At 41.3% G+C, this 16,358-nt stretch overlaps 1 protein-coding gene across 4 annotated transcripts in view; it reads left to right on the top strand.

Annotated features, from left to right (window-relative positions):
• The window catches only part of STK3 (serine/threonine kinase 3), a 297,076-nt gene extending 281,258 nt beyond the window's left edge, over positions 1-15,818 (top strand). For all 4 annotated transcript variants that reach the window (XM_048841337.2, XM_075125031.1, XM_048841341.2 and 1 more), the window contains one exon: positions 12,599-15,818. In XM_048841337.2, coding sequence (XP_048697294.1) covers positions 12,599-12,757 — 159 coding nt within the window. In that variant the 3' untranslated portion in view covers positions 12,758-15,818. The remainder of the gene's footprint in view (positions 1-12,598) is intronic.
• Positions 15,819-16,358: the final 540 nt, after the last annotated feature.

A 16,358-nucleotide genomic window follows, 5' to 3' on the forward strand; every position in this document is an offset into this window, starting at 1 on the left:
GCAGTTCTAAACAAAGGGTGATTAAAAATCAAAATAACGTGCTTCAGCAGACTCAAAAGTAAGCATGTAATATACTGTACATAAGTGGAAGAGCAAAATAAGTTGAGTGGCTCCTATTTTGCTTAAATCCTGTACCTCTGTGTACCTTCCCTTTGGAGCAGCTCAGTTGTATCCTTTGCAATTTAGTTAGTTACTAAAAGGTAAATTTTCAGCATGTCTAGAATTTATCCCAAAGTAACTTAAAGTGTGGATTTTTATTACTTAACGTGATTTTAAAATATCTTGTCCATAAGCTTTGTAGTTATACTAAGTGTGCAAGAATCTTGATAAGTGCTGTATGACGTTAAATGCAATGATGGAGGCAGACAACTGGAGTTAATATAGGAGCAAGTCTACTTTATTTTAATGCCTCACTGTAGCCTACAGACATGGGTTTGCAGTGTATGTTACTTACATACACAACCACTCCTCGGTTCCCCTTGATCCCCCTTAGTGAAAGTTACAAATCTCCCAACTGTGTGGCACTCGCTTCAGGCACAGTATAAATGATATTTAGGTACCGTAGGGTAGATAGAGTGGTACATAAAGCTTCTGTCTTTTAATGTGTGTTAGCAGTGAGCTGCATGCAACTACACTACATTACACTACACTTATGATATTACTGTGATTTCTGTGATATTTAATGATAAATCTTGACTTTAGGAACTGGAACTCGAAAAAAACCATCAGAGTCTGAGGGTCTCAGCTTTCATTATTTTAAAAATAGTGATTTTCCAAGCCTTCAGAGTTTCAGAGGAAGGCTTAAAAATGTGACCCAAGTGTATTCCTAAGTCTCAAAAACCAAAAGGCAAATAAAAAGAACCCAAAGTTTATTTTTTTTTAAAAATCTCATTATTTGGGGGGGGGCAGACTTGTGATATTTTTGACTGCTTGGGTTTGGTAATACTGCTCTTTCTCAGATAAAGATACTATATGTGTTGTGTACAGCATAGCTGCACATAGCTGTAATATTACACATAAGGTATTGTAGAAAGCAACTCCAGCTCTTCCCCTAGTGGCCAGCACTTTGGAGAAAGCTACAAAAAAGCAATCTAGAGCCAGAAAAGGATAATTATCAATGTGGCTTCCATACATGCTATTTTTAGCATTGGAAGTTTTAAAGTATTAGTCTGATGAATAGGAAAGGTGGTGCCACTGAATACAGAAATTAAGCATGGAACATTAAAATGGGGTTGTACCCTGAGAAATGACATTGTAAAAATGCCATAAATTGGGTCCCCTGTTAATTGTGCCTCAGTGTTTCGTGAGTCAATAAAAACATGTTTATTTTAACTGCCAGTCCTGCAGACTCAGCTTGGGCTTTGACAGTCAAGTCAGGGTTCTTTTTCTCTCACATAATAAAAGTTCAGGGAGGTAAATTAGGTCCTTGTTTACACCTGTGCAACCTCATATCTTCAAATTATGCCCTCAGTGACACCAGTGTTTCAAACCCATCAAAGTCAGTGGCGATGTCTACATTCTCCCCACCCAAAGATTTCCCACCAGTGCTGGAGCTGGTGCAGCTCCACTGACGATAGTGTGAGAATGCCAGTGTAGACAGAGCTCCAAGCGGCCACTGGTGTCTCACGCAGCACACTCTCTGACCCTGCTGAGAGCAGGACTACATGATACAGTGCTTAAAATGCTAGCAGTTGTTGGCACCTTGCCTACACCAGTGTTCCCAGCATTGCTACACTGGTGGTAGTAAATGTGGAAAATCTGAAAAGAAAAAATCCTTGTGCAGCCAGGACCAATGTGACTACTTCTGTGAGTAAAGTGAGCAGGATTTGGCCCTAGGTTTGGACATTAGACAAAAAGCTAAACAGGCTGACCTTTGACCTCTTAGACCCTGGCTCAAATCCAGAAGTAAGTATAGAGTCCTCAGTGGACCACATTCTGTAAAACAAAAACAGACTCTGCTCAACAGAAGTAAAGTAACATGCCACAATGGTGAGATGGAGAGAAAGGAAGAGTGTCTGTTACTTGAGGCCACTAACAACATAAAACAATCTGAGGCATGCACTGGTTAAATCTTAGAAAGTGCTATAGGCAACCCACTGTTGCAATTGCCATAGAAAATTATTGTTGTTAGCCATTCTCTTGATAGTTCATATTGTAGGAATTGCTAGCAGATGGGAAAAGAGATGACTCAGAATACAGTATTAGCAAGCCATATTTTTTCAATCAAAGGCCTTTAATAAGGCATGTAGCATCTGTAAGATTCATTTAAACAGTTGCTAGGAAGAATGTGTTTTTTCAAGTAAACATAGCAAACTTTATACAGATTATTTTTTATTTGAAAATCTATTTTATTAACAATTTAAACCCTGAAAAAGCATTTTCTTGTTTTCATCTCACCAGTGTAACAGCAGTGTCGCATCATTTAATCTGATGGACTGAAAGGTTGCTCCGATAACTCATGCAATATGAAAGCTATTAATAAAATCTAATTTTAGCATATTGAAAACATCACAGGCCTAGAGCTTTTATTTACCTGTTAGTTGTCAAGGACAGCTTAAGACTGTTGTGGGCTGCATCCACCAAAACTGTGGCTTTCACCCCCTGAAAAGTTTGGATGCCCTGGATATATGCTGGCCAAGTGGAATCAAGTGATCGCCTTCCCCCCAGTTCCTGCTTCCCAGGCTCCCTCATTATGAATCACTGCATGATATTACCTGCTGAGGTTCACCATACGTCTAGGGTGCACCTCCTCACATCTGGGTCTTGTGCCAGAAACTGCTGACAAGCCAGCCGCCAAGATCCACACAATGAAATACCTGCTGCTTACTGACTCTGAAAATGGGACATAGGTGCCACTTTACTGCTCTCCTGTTAGCTTTTGTTTCAAGAGAGTTCTAATACCTTTGGGAAGAAGGCATATCTATTTGCATGCTTTCCATTTTGGCCTGAACTACCCTGGGTGGCTTTTGTTCAGGACTGCAAACGCCTGGAACTGCATTCCAGAACATGCAATAGTTTAGGTCAGCCTAGCAGCTTACCTTCACCCAGCCAAAAAGGGAAGAATTACTCACTGAAAAGAGCTCTCATTCTGCTTCACTGAAAAAGCATTGACCCAGTTGAAGCTGGTTCTGGTGGGACCCAAGACGTATTAAAACAGTGATAAACGATGTTTGTTTCACTTTCCTTAAAAGAGTTTGATCCAGTCACACAAATGGAAGCCCTGAAATTCTGAGGGATATCTGGGGTCACTTTGTGAAGAAAGAGATCTCTCTTCCTTATGGCTGGTAAACAATGGTTGGGCCCATTAATGACCAAGAAAATCAGATGACTTGTGGAGGTCATAAGATACTGCAGGCTTCAATGCTATCAATATGCCAGTGACCACACAACTTTACATTTCCTTAACAGACATGGTTCTTGCTGTCAGCCAGTTGTACTAGTGCCTGAAAAGAAGCAACACCTGGATGAAAAGCAGCAGGCTCTAGATTAATCCATGTAGAACAGGTGATGATGCTAATAGGAGAAGAACACTATGAGGAGCTGATCTCACCCTCTTCTGAGGATTTCCATACTCCAAAAATCATGCTACTGGACAGTCCTGGGCTTATATTGGACTCATCACTGCTCCTGTAAATACAGATAACAACAGTGGTTATAAATGCCTTCAGTTAGCAAGGAGATTGTACCTCTTTCTGTCTGAAGAACTACCAAGGGTGGTCCAGGCTCTCATAGTCCCCAGGTTATATTACTGATGTGCTTCTTGTTGTTTACTGTGACGGCCTTATGGAAATGCCAGCTTGCCTAATGCCCTACAGCCTAACTCTGTAGGTTTGGATAATTGGATACTTATCTGAGCCCCAAATCTTTTGAGACCCTGATAATGAGGATATCCACATAAAAAATAACATACAGCACAAGTTAACAGAATGCATGAACAACCCTCGGGTGGCTGGAGGCCTATCCCCTGAACATTTTTTTTTTTAAAGCGATGGGGGTGATTTTGACAAAAACCCAGAATTTGCCTATTTTTTCTCTTCAGTGACCCTTAGAAATTCCTTGGCTTGGTGAATGATTATTCCTTGTCTCTTGGCAGATGTAATGTTTAGAGACTAGGGCTTCAGACTCTGTTGTGGCACCGAAAGAAGGTTGAATTTCCATGCTAGCATCATCCTCCAAGGAAGGATGGTCTAGCCTGGGATTCGAGATACTCTGTTCTGCTACAGGTTTCCTGCGTGACCTTGCATGAGGATCCCCTGTATTGTTGTGGTATGTGAGGATCTTTATTTTGAAGCTTTACCTAAATAACTGTGGAAGAATACCCAAGTTGCACTTGTTCAGGGCTTTAGAAAAGCTCTTTTGTATTTTAATTGGTATCTTTTCAAGTCTGCTCAGGGCTTTCCTACCTCCTGTGTTTAATTTCAGAATCCAATGCCATTATTAATAAAATAGACTGTTTGTTTGTTCTATCATTTTATGCCACACATTGTACCAATTTTCATCAAAATGTTGGCTCCTGTTGTAATTTGATCATGCCCAAACCTTTCTGACACATGAATGTTACAAATAATATTTGAAGGTCTTTTTTTTCCCCAAGCTCTTCAATTGTTCCAAATATCAAAAAAAAACAAAACCAGAGCCTTTTCTTCCATGAGACCATCTGCTAGTCCAGTAGTTGATCCACTGCATTCTCTTGACAGTAAGTACAAAGGGAGTCACAGAACGGTTAGCTTTTGGGGTTTCCAGTAGAACCTATTCTACCTGGATCCCTCTCAAATGTTCTGCCTCTATGTGGGCAGTAAACGGCTACACAGACAGACCCAGTTTCTCTCTCAATTTTTCTGTAAGGCAATCACTGCAGTGCATGAAAATGTTTTCTTTCCTATTAAACTGGCCTTTTCAACACCAATTAGCCTCTATTCCATTGAGTCTGCTGGTTTTCCCCCTCTATTCTTAGCCTTTCTTGGACCCTATCACGAGCAAGTTGGGAGACCAAGGCAGATGTAAACAAATTTGCAGCCCTCTGCAAAGTAATTTAATTAGCCACCTGTCTGCAAAGCCCAAGATTCAGTGTGCCACCTTTTCCCCCAACCCCCCTCTACTCTAGACTCCTATGATATATTAGCTGGGGGGAATATGTGGGATGCGGCCAGAGCTGTCTTTCCCAGAGATGAAGCAGTTTAAAGATACTGTCAAATTAGTGGTACCAAGGTTAAAACAACCTTTCTCATGTCTAGAAACTAACCTACTATCGTCCTTTCCCAGTCCATCCCATTAACATGAGAGCCTGGCATAAATTGGACATCAGAAAGCAATAAGAATTTAAAAGCAAACCAAATGTTTTGTACAAATGCCCTTTGTGTGGCTTATCCAATCCACTATCAGGGGAAGAAGATTCTCTAGAGTTCCATTGCAAAGTGCATATAACACTGATTATTGGAAGCCTACAAAGCAAAAGACCTTCCTTCTGCACATTCAGTGCAAACTAGAGCTGAATTGTGGGTGGAAAAGCCATATGCCCGAATGGAAAAAATAGAGAGAAATATCCTGGTCCATAATGCACACTTTCACTAAATGTTCTAGGCTGGGGCTAGATACTCCACTCAGCTCAGGATGAAGGGGGGTGTTTAGGGACTGTTTATGGCTGTGTGACTTTTTGCTGGCCAGCCCCACCCTGTCTTAAAGCAGTCAAAGAGACCTTGTACCATTAGAAGATTGGTGTAGCATAGCTCCCCTCCACCAGGCTCCCATTCTGACACCTCCTTCCCGCAGCATGCCTATGCCAGGGAGGGGAGGAGGCTGGTGTTGGAACTGGTGTCACTTGCATTACATCAAAGACGATTGCTTTCCACAAGGAGAATGCTTTACAGCCAAAATCCGGCTACTTTGCACCAAAAGGAACAGAGCAAAATGGCCAGAACAGAGCCAAGAATCTGGCCCTGGCCCTCCTCTTTTTTTTTTGGCAGTAATGTGCCTTGAGAGTGCTTCAGGCTGTAGAATAGATTATTTAATATAATCTCACCATGGAGACCTCTTTCCTTCATTCCCTCCCCATTGCTTTTCTGCATTGTTAGTGACTTGCCCTGTGGCTATTGGATTAGCAAATATGCCATATAGGAGAAAAGAAAAAATGCTAATGCTACATGCTAATTTTTCTTCTTAAAGACTACAAGTCCACATCCCCCCTATTAGAAGTGTGTGTGTGTGTGTGTGTGTGTGTATGTACACACAGACGATGTATTCCTAATGTTGCAAGTTGTACTAATTTGGACTGCTGTTTACCACAGTCAAATGATAAACTAATTAACATTCTGGAGTGTTCCAGCAGGGGGTGAATGCTTTACCAGAATCCCCATTCACTGAGAGTTAGCAGCACTCTCCAGGATTCAGTCCATCAGTTGCTGGATTGTGGACAGACAATCCTGGAAAAGAAAAAATAGATTTATTTTACTGGGATTGGTGGGAAATAGGGTTGCCAACTTTCTAAACGCACTGAACCGAACACCCTTGTCCCGTCCACTTCCCTGAGGCGCTGCTTCTGTCCCACCCCTTCTCCGAGACCCCACCACCCATTCACTCCATCCCCCTCTCCCTCTGTCGCTTGCCCTCCGCCACCCTCACTCACGTTCACTGGGCTGGGGCAGGGAGTTGAGGTGTGGGAGGGGGTGAGGGCTCTGGCTCGGGGGCCGACTCTGGGGTGGGGCTGGGTATGAGGGGTTTGGGGCATAGGAGGGGGCTCAGGAATGGAACAAGGGGTTGGGATGCTAGAGGGGGCGTGGGCTCTGGGGAGGGTCAGGGGTGGGGCAGGGTTTGGGGTGCGGAATCTGGGAGGGAGTTAGGATGCGGGAGGTGGTTCTGACCCGGGGAAGGGGGTTAGGGTGCAGGAGGGTGTTCGGGGTGTGGGCTCCAGCTGGGCGGTGCTTACCTCAGAGAGTTCCCAGTTGGCGGTGCAGCAGGGCTAAGGCAGGCTCCCTGCAGCTCCCGCAAGTGTCCGCCATGTCTGGCTCCTAGGCGGAGGGGCAGACAGGCGGCTCTGTGCAGTGTGCGCTGCCCGCACCCACAGGCACTGTCCCTGTAATTCCCATTGTCCATGGTTCCTGGCCAATGGGAGCTGCAGAGACAGTGCTGGGGGCGGGGGGCAGCACACGGAGCCTCCCTGGCCGCCCCAGCGCCTAGGAGTCGGATATGGCGGCCACTTCCAGGAGCCACACAGAGTCAGGGCAGGCAGGGAGTCTGCACCACCAACAAGGCTTTTAACAGCCCTGTCAGTGGTGGTGACCGAAGCCGCCAGGGTCCCTTTTCGATTGGGCATTCCGGTTGAAAATGATCTATTGTCCTCAGATTTAAGAAGTTAGACAAGCCTATCTGGATTACTGAGCTCCTAGAGGTTATCTGCATTTTAAAAGCTATCAAAATATAATTTAAAGGCTTTTTGGTTTCCCATGGCCTTCATGGCTGAATGCATAAGAACTCCTTTCTCTTCCTACTGATGTTGGTAGCCCTAAGAGATTCTCAACAGCAAACTACATGGTAAATTATTTATGGCCATTTAAATTGTGAGCTGTTTGCAGTTAGAACTAAATTGAAGCATCCACCTCCATTGCTTTTAGAGTTGGAATCAAGAGGAAATGTTTCCTGTTTAACTACCTTTAAATTAGTATCTTGCAAAATTGAAGCCTTTTCCATTCAGAGTTGTCCCCTCTTCTTACAGTAGTGCAAAATTAGAATGGTTTCAATTTCTTAGATTTTTTTCACTGTAAAGTAATTGCTCAAGGAATTTTTTTGTCAGGTAGAGCAGCAATACACTGCTTAATCACACAGGGCTCTATTCAACAAAAAACAGGATTTTTTTTTGTAATGGTAATCTTGATTAAGATTACAATCTTAATATCAAGATGGTAATCTTGATAGAAGAGGCTTTTCTGCCTCCGTCAGTTGATCTTTAGACTTTGCTGATCATTCAGTTTGCTTTTTACCCAAACAGAGAGAAATTTCATGAAATGTTTCCCATAATTTAAAAAAGGGAAACAAAATAAAACTATGTAAACTGAATTACTTGTGAATAAAATGAGTTTGAAAGACCTCTGTGAGACATCAAAAATGTGTTTAAAACAACATAATGTGCAGCATGCTTCATTTTGAGGGATGTCACTCATTTTAATCCCAGTGATTTACATGCCACACAATATAGGTGTTTCCTTACTTTCATTGTTGAAAATTGCTTGCATCAGATATAATCATAGAATCATAGAATATCAGGGTTGGAAGAGACCTCAGGAGGTCATCTAGTCCAACCCCCTGCTCAAAGCAGGACTGATCCCCAATTAAATCATCCCAGCCAGGGCTTTGTCAAGCCTGACCTTAAAAACTTCTAAGGAAGGAGATTCCACCACCTCCCTAGGAAACGCATTCCAGTGTTTCACCACCCTCCTAGTGAAAAAGTTTTTCCTAATAACCAACCTAAATCTTCCCCACTGCAACTTGAGACCATTACTCCTTGTTCTGTCATCTGCTACCACTGAGAACAGTCTAGAGCCATCCTCTTTGGAACCCCCTTTCAGGTAGTTGAAAGCAGCTATCAAATCCCCCCTCCTTCTTCTCTTCCGCAGACTAAACATCCCAGGTTCCCCCAGCCTCTCCTCATAAGTCATGTGTTCCAGTCCCCTAATCACTTTTGTTGCCCTCCGCTGGACTCTTTCCAATTTTTCCACATCCTTCTTGTAGTGTGGGGCCCAAAACTGGACACAGTACTCCAGATGAGGCCTCACCAGTGTCGAATAGAGGGGAACGATCACGTCCCTCGATCTGCTGGCAATGCCCCTACTTATACATCCCAAAATGCCATTGGCCTTCTTCGCAACAAAGGCACACTGTTGATTCATATCCAGCTTCTCGTCTACTGTCACCCCTAGGTCCTTTTCTGCAGAACTGCTGCCGAGCCATTCGGTCCCTAGTCTGTAGCGGTGCATGGGATTCTTCCGTTCTAAGTGCAGGACTCTGCACTTGTCCTTGTTGAACCTCATCAGATTTCTTTTGGCCCAATCCTCCAATTTGTCTAGGTCCCTCTGTATCCTATCCCTACCCTCCAGCGTATTTACCTCTCCTCCCAGTTTAGTGTCATCTGCAAACTTGCTGAGGGTGCAATCCACACCATCCTCCAGATCATTTATGAAGATATTGAACAAAACCGGCCCCAGGACCAACCCTTGGGGCACTTCACTTGACACCGGCTGCCAACTAGACATGGAGCCATTGATCACTACCCGTTGAGCCCGACAATCTAGCCAGCTTTCTACCCACCTTATAGTGCATTCATCCAGCCCATACTACTTTAGCTTGCTGCCAAGAATACTGTGGGAGACGGTATCAAAAGCTTTGTTAAAGTCAAGGAACAGTCAATGAACCAGGTTACTGAGACAACAGAAAGTTAGTTACCCTAAAGGAACAAATCCCAGAGCATTTTAAGTTTCCTGCATGGCTAATTTTTTATGTACCTCACTTAGCATCTTTGTCCCATGTCGTATCACATGTTTGGGCCTTGGCAGGTTTTTAGGTATGCTATGTAGTACCTTTAGTACAAGTGGAAGCCAAGAAGTAATTTCTTTGCGTTAACCAAGGAAGCTTATATAAAGGTCAGAACGGTAGTTGTATGCAGTGTTGTTGTAGCTGTGTCGGTCCCAAGATATTAGAAGACAAGGTGGTGAGATAATATCTTTTATTTTCTCTCTCGCCAACAGACGTCCCATCTTGTCTCTAGAATGATACTTAGCAGTTTGGGATATCATGGCAAAATGATTGTTTTATATAGCGTTCTATAAACACTGATACAATAGCTTTTCTATGGCTATGCCTGCTTCAATGCACCTCAATGTCAGATACAAGCCAAATCTGCTTTCTTTTTTCACATGAAGTGCCTTGCTTTTTTATATTCACTTCTCCCTTCCAGTGTTCAGAGTGGTATCCACTGATACACACAAGTATTCTAATGGCTTAGATCCCTTCAGTGACATGACTGAGATCATTCTGAAAATCCCTCATTATTTGGATCTTGAAATTCTCTTTTTTCAAATCTGTAATTTCCAGCCTAGCTGTCTGTGGTCTTCAAAGTGCATTTGTTTCTGTTTACTTGTTCTGTTTCTGAGATTTAAATAAAAATGCACCCGTCACATTTCTCCCTGGCCGCACATACAAAATCTTTTGTACAGCAGTAGATGATCTGTCTCAAACGATATATAAAGAGACCCAAATCCTCTTGGTGTGTTTATAGTGACTATCCAGAGAAGGCAGCTGAGTACCCAAGTCAGAGCCAGGGCAGACTGTAAAGATCATATGAAAACCTCATAAAGATCTGTCCTGAAAAAAAAAGGTACACCCTACAGGCAAGAAATTATACTTGGATCCCATCATGTAGTTCCTTCACTTCTCTATGGATCTCCAAAGCTCTCCATCCTCTCATGGATGGGTTTCAAAAAGAAGAGTTAAGGAGAATTTAGAAAAATAGGAACTCTCTGTGCCCCCCCTTAGCTCCTGCACTTCTTCTCAGTCAGTTAAATACATGCCTATTAAGGCCATAAACCCTCCACATTGTACCCTAGATCCCTTTACATTGAAAACCCATCCCAATCTTGCCCCCTAAAGAATATCCCCACTCACATGATTTTTAATATGCTACTTCCATTTAACAGTTGACAAGAACAGAAAAACAGAAGCTTCTTCCCTCTTTCCCCCTAAATTAATGGGTGTCTTGGTGTCCTGGAAATAGTGACCACTTTCCCCCAGCCCCTTTCTGGAAGTAGGGCAGGGCAACTTATCCAACTAGATTTTACTTAATCACTTCACTCAGTGGAAGCCCAAGTAGCGAGATGTGCAACCGGGAAAAGAATCCTAGCCAACAGGCTGCAGAGCACATTTGGGGTGCTCTGTGGCCACTGCTGCAGCCTTGGATTTTCATAGTTGAAGATCTGTTGGCCCCAAATGACTCCTTTGGTTAGAGTTTGGTTCTGAGGCACACGGGGATGTGCACCCTGGCTTGGGGCTACAGGTATCCTCCACCTGGCTGTTTCTGAAGAAATGACAGAACTGTATTTGTTCTGCTTTGTCCCTGTGGAGGTGTGGGAAGGAGGGTAGGATTGATCCTAATCAGTAACTCTTCCTTGATCTCTCATTTTCACAGAAACTTTAATGCTAGTATTGTCTTGCATGACATACTGCTTGTTTTCCTCTGTTTCTTGTTTATGGTTTTTTATTAGTTCCTGCACCAGTTCTCTTTGTGTCTAATTAAAGTTCTGACACTCCATTTTTCTTTACTACCATGTGTGATATAGTGTATTAGTACTAGTCATAACACAGGGAGAGGGACTGTACATAGCAATAGCAGTGTGGTTAATTCGTATGCTTCAGATGCTGATAGAGAAATCAAAAGTAATATTTTATTCCCCAAGGAAAATAGATTAGACTGTATTGATGAAAAATTGCCCAGGATTCATGAACTCAATATTGACTCATAAACAGGCTCATTCAGGAAATGTGTTGTCATTTTTTTTTCCTGACGTAGGCAATTATTAGGTGGTGTGTTTGTTCAGTATGTCAGAACATTCATTTACATTCAAACAAAATGTAGACGGTCTCTTATTAGGGTGGGCCTTTATGTAATTCATTAAATTCCTTCTGCCATCTGAACTGTGGTGATAATCTTCACAACCAGCGAAGGGCAGTTGGCACAAAAAGGACTCTGACAGGAATGTGAAGGGCAGAAAGACACCTTGCTGCCTCAGGGCAATAAAAATGAACTTCACCATTATTTGTTTTCAGTTATGAAACTATGAACTGTGGATTCTTTCCAGCAAGCAGAGGCATGGAAAGTAATGCCTGCAATGCTCCACTAGCTGGCAAGAATCCAGCTTTGGTTAGTCACACCAGTCAGCATGCAAATGAGTCGATTTCTTTGTAAATAGCCTCATTATTATTAATTTTTAAAGGACTCCTGAGCCATTAATGGCCCCATTAATGTTCTAAGAAAATGTTAATGTGCTGCTTAGAAAGAAAAGAGGTTGATTATAACTAACTCCTTCCCATGAATTCAGGATGTTGTTTCCTATATTATTTATACACTCTGTTGGCAGTTTGCCCTGTGTAGATATGGCAGTGATCCATTGAGGAATACAAGAGCCTTTTAATTCTTATCAGTAGGTACGTTTGACTGTCTGGCATAGTACTATTTGTGGATGTTGTCTATCTTAGAATTAGGGCTTCCACGGGAGACTGTAGCTCAACTAGTCATTTTTGATTGGGTGTGGTAATTATCCTGGATACCATCATATCCGTAGAATTACATCCATAAATTGGCATGCATGCTTTTTACAGACTGATTCAACATAAGGCATATGTCTATGTGCAGAGTACACTGAAACTACTTTGTATCAGATGTAAATGGGAATGTAGGTACTTCCATGCTACTACACTGGTTGCTATTTTTAATACTTTGTTTTCACTTTGCCACGGTAAATTAAACGAATGATTAGTATTAACAGTTATCAATCTTTTGTTTGTTGTTGGAAGCAATTTCATTAAACAGCTTTGCTTTCCTGTTTGTTATTTACAGTTAAAAAACCTAAGTTTAGAAGAATTGCAAATGAGGTTAACGGCTTTGGACCCTATGATGGAACGAGAAATTGAAGAGCTTCGTCAAAGATACACAGCGAAGAGGCAGCCGATCCTGGATGCAATGGATGCAAAGAAACGAAGGCAACAGAATTTCTGAATCTGTCTTACTCTCAAAGATAATGCTAGTAGTCAACATGGACACTTGTTAAATTGTAAATCTGAAGGAATCCTATAGTTGTGAGAGGTGTTTTTAAAACTTTAAATTGTGCTTCATAACCAAGGAGCAGTGAAAGAACATGTATATGGTGTTCAGCAAAGACGGTGGAACACAATTAAACTCTTCTGTGCGTTTACCACACTTCTATTTTCAAATATTTAATGTAATAGAAGTGTAATCTGTTACTTTCTTGATCCCCCTCAGCTGTATAGTGGTAACTGTGATGTACAATGGGAGAGTGTTTAGGATACCTGGAAGATTTTGAAGTGTTTCATGATTGTGCAGCACTACAGGGCCTTATGTTGCAATATATTTTTCTCCCATTTAGTAGCATATTTATTATATACTCGTAGGTGATTGTATTTATATTTATGCCCATTTACTTTTTAAAACTTGGTGGGGAGGGTCATTAGGATAGTTGTGGTGGAGAGCAGGGTCAGGTTAGTTTAAATTGAACATGGGAATGCAATAAAAAAGAAACTCACTGCCATATTAAAGCCTGATTCAGGGCAGCATTTACACATGTGCTCAAGTTCCATTGACACTGATAAGTTAAGCATGTGCTTAAGGGCTGTCCTGAATCAGGACCTATGGCTGTAGTACACTAGAGAACATTCATGTAAGGCCCAGTTCTGTCACCCTTCCTTACATTGAGTGCTCTCCTCCTACTACGGAAGGAAACAAGTGCCTACTTAGTTTTAATTTTTCTATAGGGCAGGAGAAGCAACAAGTGCAGTCACACCTATGGTATATACTTCTAGTTGCTATTGCAATTCTTACATTCTGACCAGTTTCAAACATAATTCTGCACCATTGTTTTGTAATAAAGCAACAGCTACACTTTTTGGCCAGTGTTTTTTACCTGGTTGGTTTGTAATATGATTTTATTTGTTGGTGTTCTGCATTGTAGACATGTAGCTGCAAGGGACACTAATTTAAAAGCCAAAGAAAATCAATGGAAAACCTGTATTAATCCATAATAAGTCTCCAAAAAAAGCAAAGTTTTGCAGTATTCCTAATCCTGCATTCATTGAACACTCAAAATTCCCATAGTCTTCCGTGAGAGTTTTGGGTGCATAAGGAATGCAGGACCAGGCTCTTGTTAATATCTGTGTCCATTTTTTATCTCTGGTTCATGTGTGTAAATATATGGTAGGTGAAATATATCACATTGCAATAAATACATCAGTCATTTGTATGAAAATGTGATCCACTTTCTGAACCATCGACTGTGGTCACTATTAATATTAATATTGCCACAATTTTTGCCTTTTGCCTAATTAACATTATTGTGGTATTCAGATATTTCCCTAAAAGTCAGACATAATGATAATTACTTGCAAAATGCAGCTATACAGATTTTAATGGTGCCCATGGTTACTGGCATCCTTCTGTTAAATGTTTTCTGGAAGATAGTAAACATCTCATGCCTCTTGGCATTTACTGTAGTCATATGTGGACCATTTATACTGAACCATGAGCCTTTGGAAACAATGCATTATCTTTAAACAGTCTAACTAAACAAGGAAAAAATAGTTTTAAACAGATCAGCATATGTCTGACCCTTCGCGGACCAATTGTTTTTCTTGAGTTGTATATGGGCATTCTTATCATTTTTATTCTATGTGTGTGTTTGTACTTCCAACTTGTAAATCGTAAATTCAAATACATTTTAACTGACCCTCATATATTCCTAAATTTTTAAAAATGTGAACTGCCTTTTGCAAAGAAGGAAGGGAAGTAACCCTTAAGAGAGATCCATAAAATCTACGGTAAATCAAGATGCCCCAATATTGTGCTTTTACTGCCTCACATCTAAACAAACAATGAAGTGATGCATGGTAAAATCTAATACAGTTTATGAAAATGACAACATAGACTTCTGAATATAGACCTGTTTCAAATTAATTTCTAAATCTTTGCTTTATCTCTTTTTTAAATTCATTGATGTGTACATACAAACACAAAGATATAATATATGGAAAGAATGTATGGAAAGCTTAGAATCATCAAGAAGGAGAGAGCCTTATTTGCCCTTTCCCAATGTGCCTTGTAGGCAATTAATGTAATTGTCCAACTATAGCCTCTCTGCATCATTGCTAACTTTCTCTTCCCATATTTTCTTCCACTTGCCCCACCAAAAATAGCATATGTTGGTTTTGTATATGGTAGCATCATCTGATTACATCCTGTGTTCAGACTTTGTGCCTTCTGGAAAATTTTCCAATTTAGTGCACACCGTGTGTAATACTTACCCAGAGGGGGTCCAGGTTAAAGGCCACTAGACAGGCTAGAGCTTTTCAAATGACATCTGAAAGGCATGAGGGCATAAAGTGCATCTCTTCTCTACCTGCAGTCTACCTGAAAGCCACACTTTCTCTCCAAATGAAGCAACCCAACTGAATTTTATACATACACATACATAGGAGAAAAGCCAGAAGTCACGGTAAAAATTGGAAATTGAATAATCCACCTGGGATGGGGAAGTTCATGGCTTCTGAGATATTGTAACTTAGATGCAGGAATTTTCTCTGTCCAGAATTGATATCCCTCAACTAATATAAAATTCAATAACTTTGATGCCTAATGCAATGAGTGAAAAGCCTCTCAGACTTCAGGGGGAACTAGATCAGACCCTTAGTTATGTGCAAGGAGTAAAACCTAGAAATAGGTTTTATATTATAGAGGGGTACTTTTATGGTTTTCTTTTCCCTGTTTATTTACTAAATTATAGCATCCATGTTCATGACCACATTTATCTCCACTGAGGAATGAGCATTTTCTATAAAGGAAATCAGGTAGCACGCTAAATAAGACATTGTAACATCAAACATTTCAATAAATCCAGAAGAACTACGGACACATTAAGATTCAGGAAGATTCTAACCCAGCATTTTCTCTTTTTTCTGCCCATTTTGTATGTTTAAGTTTAGTACATAAAAATCTCTGGAAAATAACTACTTATCACTAAACATCTGAATAAAAACTTATTTTTCGCTTATGGGTGTTGTGTTGTGTTCACTCCATCTCAAGCTAAATCATGTTCATGCTAGTTATTGACATTCATTTAGTGTGCTTTAAGTCTCAGATTTCAAAACATTGCTTTCTTTAGTGCTTGGGGTCTGACTTTCAGAATTGCTGCGTACACTCAACTCCAGTTGAAGTCAGTGGTACTCAGCACCTCTGAAACCCTGTCCAGCTCAAGGTATCCACCAGGAGGTGGATAGTTTATATAGGACATAAATAGTAGGACACCCAAGTCTCCCCTGTTTGGGAATTAAAGAGCTTGCCTGGGGGTGAAAGTTCATGTAGTGTCTCTCCTGCACTGCAGCTCCTTATGCTAGACCTGTCTCGCTGCCTCTTCCCTACAGGGCTGTTGCAGTCTACAGGTGTTACTACATTGCTAGGGCTGTAGTAACCACACTACATGTGATCCCCTCCCTCTCCCCCCAGAAGAAGAAAGGGGCAGATCTTGAGCCAAACTTTGTTGTATCCCACCCCGCAGATACAGGAGGCTGGAGAGGTAATATTGAGAGATGCT

The sequence above is a fragment of the Caretta caretta genome, chromosome 2, assembly GCF_965140235.1.
Source record: "Caretta caretta isolate rCarCar2 chromosome 2, rCarCar1.hap1, whole genome shotgun sequence".
NCBI classification, from domain to species: domain Eukaryota; kingdom Metazoa; phylum Chordata; order Testudines; family Cheloniidae; genus Caretta; species Caretta caretta.